This window comes from Anastrepha obliqua, chromosome 1 (assembly GCF_027943255.1).
Source record: "Anastrepha obliqua isolate idAnaObli1 chromosome 1, idAnaObli1_1.0, whole genome shotgun sequence".
NCBI classification, from domain to species: domain Eukaryota; kingdom Metazoa; phylum Arthropoda; class Insecta; order Diptera; family Tephritidae; genus Anastrepha; species Anastrepha obliqua.
The window spans coordinates 169,797,296-169,805,408 of NC_072892.1; the positions used below are offsets into that span (position 1 = coordinate 169,797,296).

The window sequence follows — 8,113 nt, forward strand, 5'->3', positions numbered from 1 at the left end:
TGCCCTGGTCCCAGAGAGTCTAGTTGTGAGGAGAGAGGTCGACTGCTGGCACCAGACTTGGATGGAATGTCATCCCCAAGTTGTTTTAAGATAGTGTTGGGATTATTAATTTGGTGACCAGTAATAGACTTCGCTGTTGTAGGAGCGGTTCCTGAAGGGACGGGTTGAGAGCTTATCTCTGGCTTAGCCACAGGCTTCACACCGCTAGTATGTGTGATCTTTCCTGCGAATGGCCTGACCTTCCCGATGGATTGAGTTTTACTTTGATTGTGCCTTACACGGGGTTGGAATTCGTTTGTTCATTTAGCATTTTATAAGCGTCCAGACTACTCGACGTGGTGTGCGTGGCGAGTGTGGCGGACTAAAATTTCAGGAGAGCGCCGTTGTAATACAGTTGGATACCCCTGGCTGCAAACTATCCAATGAGTATGGTCTCGCATAATACCCTGGTTTAGGCGGAGAGGCAGTGAGACGATATAATGGGATGCCGGGGTTAGGAATAACAAGGGACTATTGTCGGTTCGGTGATCTCCGCATAGTGATTGGATTGCCAATTCCAATTCTGTCGCTCCACCGATGGATGCCTACCCAATCCCCATATGGAGTTTTTCTCTTAGTTCGTGGTGGGGTATCCCTCATGATATGAGGCTTAAATAGCCAGTTAAGTCACATCGCCGCGACAAGGAGACCAACATGATAAGGACAGGTCAGTGTTGATAATTTGAAGTTTTGAAGGGCTTTGTCTATCTTGCGACCAGCATTAAGAATGAAAATTACGTCAGCCTGAAGATCAAATGGAGAATAATTCCGAAAGGTTTTACCTTGGGCTCAGAAGGCAATTGAGAAGTAGTCATCTCTCTCGAAGAACCAAACTGACACTCTACGAAACGCCAATCATTCTCGTCCTGCTATATGGCGCAGAAGCTTGGTCATCTCAGCCGTTTGGAAAAAGACGGGCGAATCTACGGCACGGCACCCCAAAAAGGAAGTCTAGGAAGAGGAAGAAGACCACATCTCCGTTGGAGGGACCAAGTGCTGCAGGACCTGTCAGCTCTCGAGATTTCTAATTGGAGCCGCGAGCTCGGGACACAAACAGCTGGCACGCCTGTTTGGATACGGCCAAAACCAACATACGGCTGTAGCGCCACATAGGTAAATAAGCTATATACAAATTATCTGTTTTATGGCGTGGTTCTTAAAAAGGCTATCTTGGGGGGAAAAAATATTGGAGCAAAAGATTTTTCCGGCGCGTGAAATTGAATAATCAGCCACAAAGGTGATCTCGGTTGAGAGTCGATATGACTACGATTTGTCGTCATTAGACTATTTTTTTTGGACGTCGAAATGGATAAATGTTACACTAAGCAGCCAGAGTTGATTCGAGCATTGAAAAAAGAAGCCCAAGTTCGCTTCGGGGAGATAAGTGCCACAACTTGCAGAAAAGTATCGAAAAGTTGGGTTGCTGTAAATCCATTTACAAAATTATTTCAATGAAATTTTGTGCAATATTTAATGAGACGATGGACCCTTTCCCATAAAAAAAGAAAATCATCAAAAATATTCGTCCTTTTTTTTAATATTTATGCCAAAGGACTAACCTGTCAACGAGCATGAAAAGCAATCAAAGGCTGACAATTAAACGTGCGGTTTAATATTTAAAGTAAAATTTTGCAAATAAAAAAGTGTAATAGTAATTTTTATGCGGCTATGCAACTTCCACTTTCAATAATTTGATTATTTGTGACTCGATTAATTTGCATTCATTCACACTGATTTTGAATTTATAATATTTAAGTACTCAAAGGCACTGGTTTCAATATAACGCAAACAATTAGACAGTGCGTTGATCAATGGCGATAATTCAATTTTTAATTAAATCTGCCAGCGTATGGCACTTATTGTTCGCTTCTTCCAGGACTTAAATATTCATATAAAATATGAGATAAATATGTTTGCGGCAGGCATTTTAAACACTTTATTAACGAATAAACGATAATGGCCAGAATTTAAATTTAATTCGATTTAATTTAATATTTACCAATACACACACAAATGGATTTGTATATATTAGTTAATTTAAAAAAAAATCTCATGAAAAGTTGAAGCATAATTAAAATTATTAATAATTAAATTTTATATTTTTACTGAACTCTATTAAACTAAATAGTTGCCATTTTGATGGCACCCACTTTTCGGTTAGGGTTTTTATCTCTCATCAGGGTCATAGATACTCTTGACAGCGTTACCAAATGTGCATTTTCTATGGCATTCTTTGGTAATGCCTCACATGACGAACCATTGATTAGGTATTTGTTAAGGCACCTTTCTGGTGTAGAATTTCGAAAAAATCGATTTTTTTCATATTGTGATGGTTTATACTTTAAAAAATATACTTGTAAATTTTTATATTGAAATTCGTTGTAGTTTAGACGTTACAGTCCTTTAAGGTACTTGACCACCTTATAAGTTTCAAAAAATTAAATTTTTTTTTTTTACATTTTTTCAATCCTTATACTTTTAAAAATCATCACCTGAAACTGTTTTTTTAAATTCGAATTCTAACAAAGTGAAATCAGTGAAAATGTGCAGGCGCATCCTGCACTCATTACTTGCTGACTCAGCGGAAAGAAAATAGCAAGTTTTAACTTTAAACGCGTTTTTCCAGAAATTACTTTTTTTCGAATGGCGGACACTTTATCTCCGAAACTGCTTAGCCGATTTTAATGATTTTGGTCTTGTTTTATTTGTTAAGATGTTTTGTATGCCAATTTACCACATTTTGCAAAAAAAAAGTTAATAAAGTATTGCTTTTTAAGCATAACATTGTGAAAAACAGGGGTGTTTTCTTAACTTTTTTTCAAACATCCGCCATTTTTTTATTATTTTTTTTTTTTGTCAGTTTGTGGTAAATTCTCACGCAAGGAACCTTCCTTTTGAAAATTTTGTTTCTCTCTTTTGTTTTAGAATTACCATTTCTAAGATTAACTGTCCGCCGCAAGACATGATTTTCTTCAGGCCTCGACTTTGGCGCCTCCTGGATATATGTTAAAAAAGAAATTTTAATAAATGAATTTTTTTTTGTATTATATAAGCTCTAAATAAAAATTTAAAAAAAAATTAATTTTAATATATTATACAGAACATGAAAAAAAAATTATTGAATATGTTGTACTTTTTAGCTTTCCAAGGTGGTCAAGTACCTTAAAACGAGACCGGCTTGGAGTATGACGCCCAGGTATAAGCGCGTTAACCGTGTTTTTCTCGAAACTATTTTTTCCGAGTTGGCGTTGGTAGTTTCTCAAAAAGTACTGAACCGATTGATTTGAATTTCTAATATGTTAAGGAGTAGACTTGTGGCTCTCGCGGGTAGCAGAATTATAATTTTATAATCAATTTTTCTTTTTTTTTAAGTCCAAGAACGGGGGAAAAAATCCAGATAAAATACCTAGAACATTTTGTTTTTGTAAATCTGCTACCCACCGTAGCGACATATCTCCTGATGAATAATCAACCGAATTTTTGTTTTTCAAGTGTAACTTAGCAGCCCAATCAGTTACGCCAGTGACGTGTGTTACATCAGGGGAAGCAATTTTTTTATTATTGTTATTGAAAAACAATTTTTTTTTTGTAAGTAAAGAATTGATCTAATGAATAAAAACGATTTTCAACTCATACCGATTGGGTTTCTTCAATTTTCAACGCCTTAAATTTTCACGTCTCTAGACCAGAAAGGTGCGTTAAACCAAAATTGAGATCTTTTTCCAAGCGCCGCTTCATCAGATGTTGTCATCGCTTCTACGCCATACGTTAGGACGGGCATAATGAGAGTCTTGTAGAGTGTTAGTTTGTTCGTCGAGAGAGGACTTTACTACTCAATTGCCTACTTAGTCCAAAGTAGCACTTGTTGGCAAGAGAGATTCTACGTTGGATTTCAAGGCTGGCCTTGTTATCGGTGTTAATGCTGGTTCCAAAGTACACGAAGTTTTTTACAACCTCGAAATCATAACAGTCAACAGTGACGTGGGTGCCGATACGCGAGTGCGCCGACTGTTTGTTTGATGACAGGAAGTACTTAGTTTAGTCCTCGTTCACCACCAGATCCATTCGTTTTGCCTCTTTATCCAGTTTGGAGAAGGCAGAATTAACAACTCGGTAGTTAAGGCCGATGATGTCGATATCATCGGCATACGCCAACAATTGTACGCTCTTATAAAATATGCGGTCGCCGTAGCCGAATGGGTTGGTGCGTGATTACCATTCGGAATTCCCAGAGAGAACGTAGGTTCGAATATCGGTGAAACCAAAATTACTAAAATAAAAAAAAAAAAACAATTTTTCTAATAGCGGTCGCCCCTCGACAGGCAATGGCAAACCTCCGAGTGTATTTCTGCCATGAAAAAGCTCCTCATAAAAAAGAAAATATCTGCCGTTCGGAGTCGGCTTGAAACAGTAGGTCCCTCCATTTGTGGAATAACATCACGACGCATACCACACATAGGAGGAGGAGGGCGGCCAAACACCCAAAAGGTGTGTACGCGCCAATTATATATATGAATATATAATTTAATGCACTGATTTTTTATGTTTTGTTTGAATTTTTTAGGAAGGAAAACACATAAAAGTTGAATTAACACTTTAACATTTAGTACAAACTAGTTTAGTACTAAGCAAAAACATCGTCTTCAGTAACCGAGGCACAATTTAAAAATTATAAGCTAGTTGCCATTGCTGTCGACTTTTTATTATATTTATTATTTTCTGCTTTCGAGAAAACTTTTCCGCAAGAGACAAGATGCTTTTCCAGGGTTTGAGAAACAACCAGCATAACAACAACAGCACTGAATAGATCCGCTATTTCTCTGCTGCGAAAGCAATTATTGTTTTGGAAACGTTTTAGCTTTATTTTACTGCGCACATGTCTACAGCACAGCTCAAATATGAGTTTAAGTTTGCTCTTTTGTTGCCTTGACTGCGAAACTTCAAACAGTTCAGTCACAACACAGCTTCAAATATTCGGTTATATACAGTTAGAAGGCCGAAAAAAGCGAATTTTCCAGAATTTTGATTGATCTAAAAATTTGTGCACATACCCTATGATCTGCAAGTACCGGAAATGTTTAAATAAAACAAAACAGAGTTAAATTTCAGGTCAATTTATTTTATCTCCTTCAAAATATGACCCGTCTGAAGCAACACACCTGTGCCAACGTGAACCCCTGGTAGGCCGACGAAGGGATGGCCTTCAGCTCCTTCGTCGCATTCTCTTTGATCTCCTCTATCGACAGAAATCTCTTTCCACGAAGTTGTAACTTCAACTTGGAAAACAAACCGAAATCGTATGGGGCCATATCAGGTGAATACGGTGCTTGCACGATGGTATTTACTTGGTGTTTGGTGAAATAATCCATCACAATTTGGTCTCGATGCGATGGCGCGTTATAATCGTGCAAAATCCAAGAATTGCTTGCCCACATTTCCGGCAGGCCAGGCAGACATTAATGATCCGATGGCGCTAAAAAGTGACAGATGTGTGTCTTACAGTTCTACCAACATAAGAAAAAAATGTGGACCGGTTCCCACTTGCGCAGTTCGTTTAAATTAAACACTCCCGGTACTTTTTGATCATAGGGTATTATGTTATCTTTTAACTTTATTTTAAGACTTAGTATTAGTAAAAATATTTATTTGAAAAGGTGCTACAGCTGATCCCCGGGAGCTCCTCTCAAAAAGACGGTTTGCGGTGACCCCTAAATCTCTGAACTGGATCCTCTGAAATTAAAAATCCAAACAGATTTCGTTAAAGTAATGTTAAATCTAGCTAAAAAAGTCGATTTTTGACCAAAATTTAGGCCTTAAATTGTTTATCGGAGCGCAAAAATATTCTATTAATTATTACAAAATATATTTAAGAAACTCGTGTAAAAATTTGAGACTTATCGATTCTGCCGTTTTCGAGTAATGTTGGTCAGCGGCTTTGAAAAAGCCATTTTGAGAAAAACGCGTTCAAAGTTTGAAAGGCACTTTACAAGCACTCTGAAACGCATTTTCAAATTTGCGTGTAACTTCGAAAATATTCACCGGAACGGTATTAAATTTTCTGTGTGTATTCTTGGTGGGGGGTCATTTTTCCCAAAATAAATTTCCCAAAAAAATTTGTTCCCAAAATTTTTTTTCCCAAAAAAAAAATTTCCCAATATTTTTTTTCCCAAAAATATGTTTTCCCGCTTTATTGTTTTTTCCCGAATGCATGTTTTCCCAAAATAACTTTTTTCCAATAGATAGCTTTCCCGAACAAATACTACTGAAATTAATTTTTATTATTCTACTATTTGACATTTTTCGACGATTCCGACAATATGAGTGTATATAATAATCAAAAATCTTATACTTAAGTAATCGAAAAAGATTCGAAAAAGTTTTTCAATATACATTTTTCAATTCGGATAAAAAGACAAGGTAACGAATGTATCCAACTTCACTCATATAAACAAGTTTTTTCACGTCATTCTTTTCGTGTCAAAATTTCATGAGCCAAAATTTGCTGCCTAAAGTCAAAATTTCTATTTATGGCGGAATTAATTGAATGCATAAAATCATTTCTTTTGCACATTAACGGATATTTGTACTACAAACACTCAGGTAGAATAGGAGAAACTGCGTATTGGATTTGCCGAAGAAAACCTGAGTGTAATGCTAGAGTGACAACATACGGAGGACCACACAATATCAGAGTTCTGAAGGGACTTGATGAATCGAAACACATCCTTCATGCACCAAACCCCGAAGAAGTCGAAGCGTTAAGAGTCATGAATAGGATCAAACGTAAAGCTACAGAAAATCCTGAAGCTCCTCCAGCTCAAATATTACGAACTGAATTGCGAAACGTTTCACCAGGTAAAAACAAAAAAACGAAATTGCATTCGATTCATAATTACAAAATATGATAACTCTCTCTTTTAGCGGTATTAGCGGAAATGCCAAACAGAATTAATTCCCGAAAAAGTCTTAGTCGTGAAAGATTAAAAGATTTTCCCTCGAACCCGCGAACGCTGAGAGAATTGCAGGATATTCCAGGCTTTTATCAAAATTCATTGAATGGAGATAAATTTCTAATTTACGACTCCTATGAAAATGACGAAGACTCAGAATTTGGGAGAATACTCGTGTTCGCGACGCCTGAAAATTTAAGGCAATTATTCAGGAGCATATTGTGGTTTGCCGACGGAACATTTAAAACTGCGCCAAGTATATTTTTCCAAGTTTTCGCAATTCTCGGAGCAGTTACACAACCGGATTCAAGAGGAAAACCACAAACTATTGGTTTACCTTTTGTCTACGCATTATTAGAAAACAAAGAGCAGAAAGTATACGAAAAAGTATTCTCGGTTGTTTTGCAAGAGGCAGAACGTCTAGGTATCGATATTTCTCTTCCGATTAAAGTGATGACAGATTTTGAGTTGGCTATCATCAATGCTGTAAAAATCGTAATGGGCGAAGACAAGGCACGCTGCTGTTTTTTCCACCTCTGTCAAAACATGTACCGCCATATCCAAAGTGAAGGACTTCAGAAAATGTATTGCGATCCTGAAGATCGATCGGTCAAAGTAGCCACTCATATGATATGTGCCCTTGCTTTCGTCCCACATCAAAACATCGCCCGAGAATTCGAAACCTTAAAAAATGAAATACCGGAGGAAATGCGACCAATTTCAAAATACTTTGACGCTACGTACGTCCGAGGAAAACCTGCAAAAGGCCGACGTAAACAGGTGCATCCTCGCTATGCTCCAGATTTGTGGTGTCAATATGATGCAGTCATTCAACAAACTGCGAGAACGAATAATATATCCGAAGGATGACACAACAGGCTTCAAGTTGTTATAGGGAAAGATCACCCCAGCTTCTACATTTTTCTTTCCGAGTTGCAGAAAGAGCAATCGGACACAGAAATAATGATGCGACAATTGCAATCAGGACAGCAAGTTAAGAAAAATAAAGATTCCAAGAGGTTGAAACATGAACAGAGAATATTTAACATTGTTTCGAAATATCACGAATATGTTGATAACAATGATATTGTCACATACTTGAAAACTCTAGGATACTATATTCG

The 8,113-nt window shown here is 37.2% G+C and overlaps 1 protein-coding gene across 1 annotated transcript; it reads left to right on the forward strand.

Annotated features, from left to right (window-relative positions):
• Positions 1-6,687: 6,687 nt before the first annotated feature.
• Positions 6,688-7,859, forward strand: LOC129238518 (uncharacterized). Its single transcript, XM_054873571.1, has 2 exons — positions 6,688-6,894; positions 6,961-7,859. Exons 1-2 carry the CDS (start codon positions 6,807-6,809, stop codon positions 7,857-7,859), a joined length of 987 nt encoding a protein of 328 aa, XP_054729546.1. The 5' UTR covers positions 6,688-6,806.
• Positions 7,860-8,113: the final 254 nt, after the last annotated feature.

Bases quoted from the DNA above. Each gene is read 5' to 3' on its own strand.
- LOC129238518 (XM_054873571.1), top strand. From the start codon at position 6,807: ATGAATAGGATCAAACGTAAAGCTACAGAAAATCCTGAAGCTCCTCCA. The intron at 6,895-6,960 runs GTAAAAACAAAA...TCTCTCTTTTAG, and splicing joins ATTGCGAAACGTTTCACCAG to CGGTATTAGCGGAAATGCCA.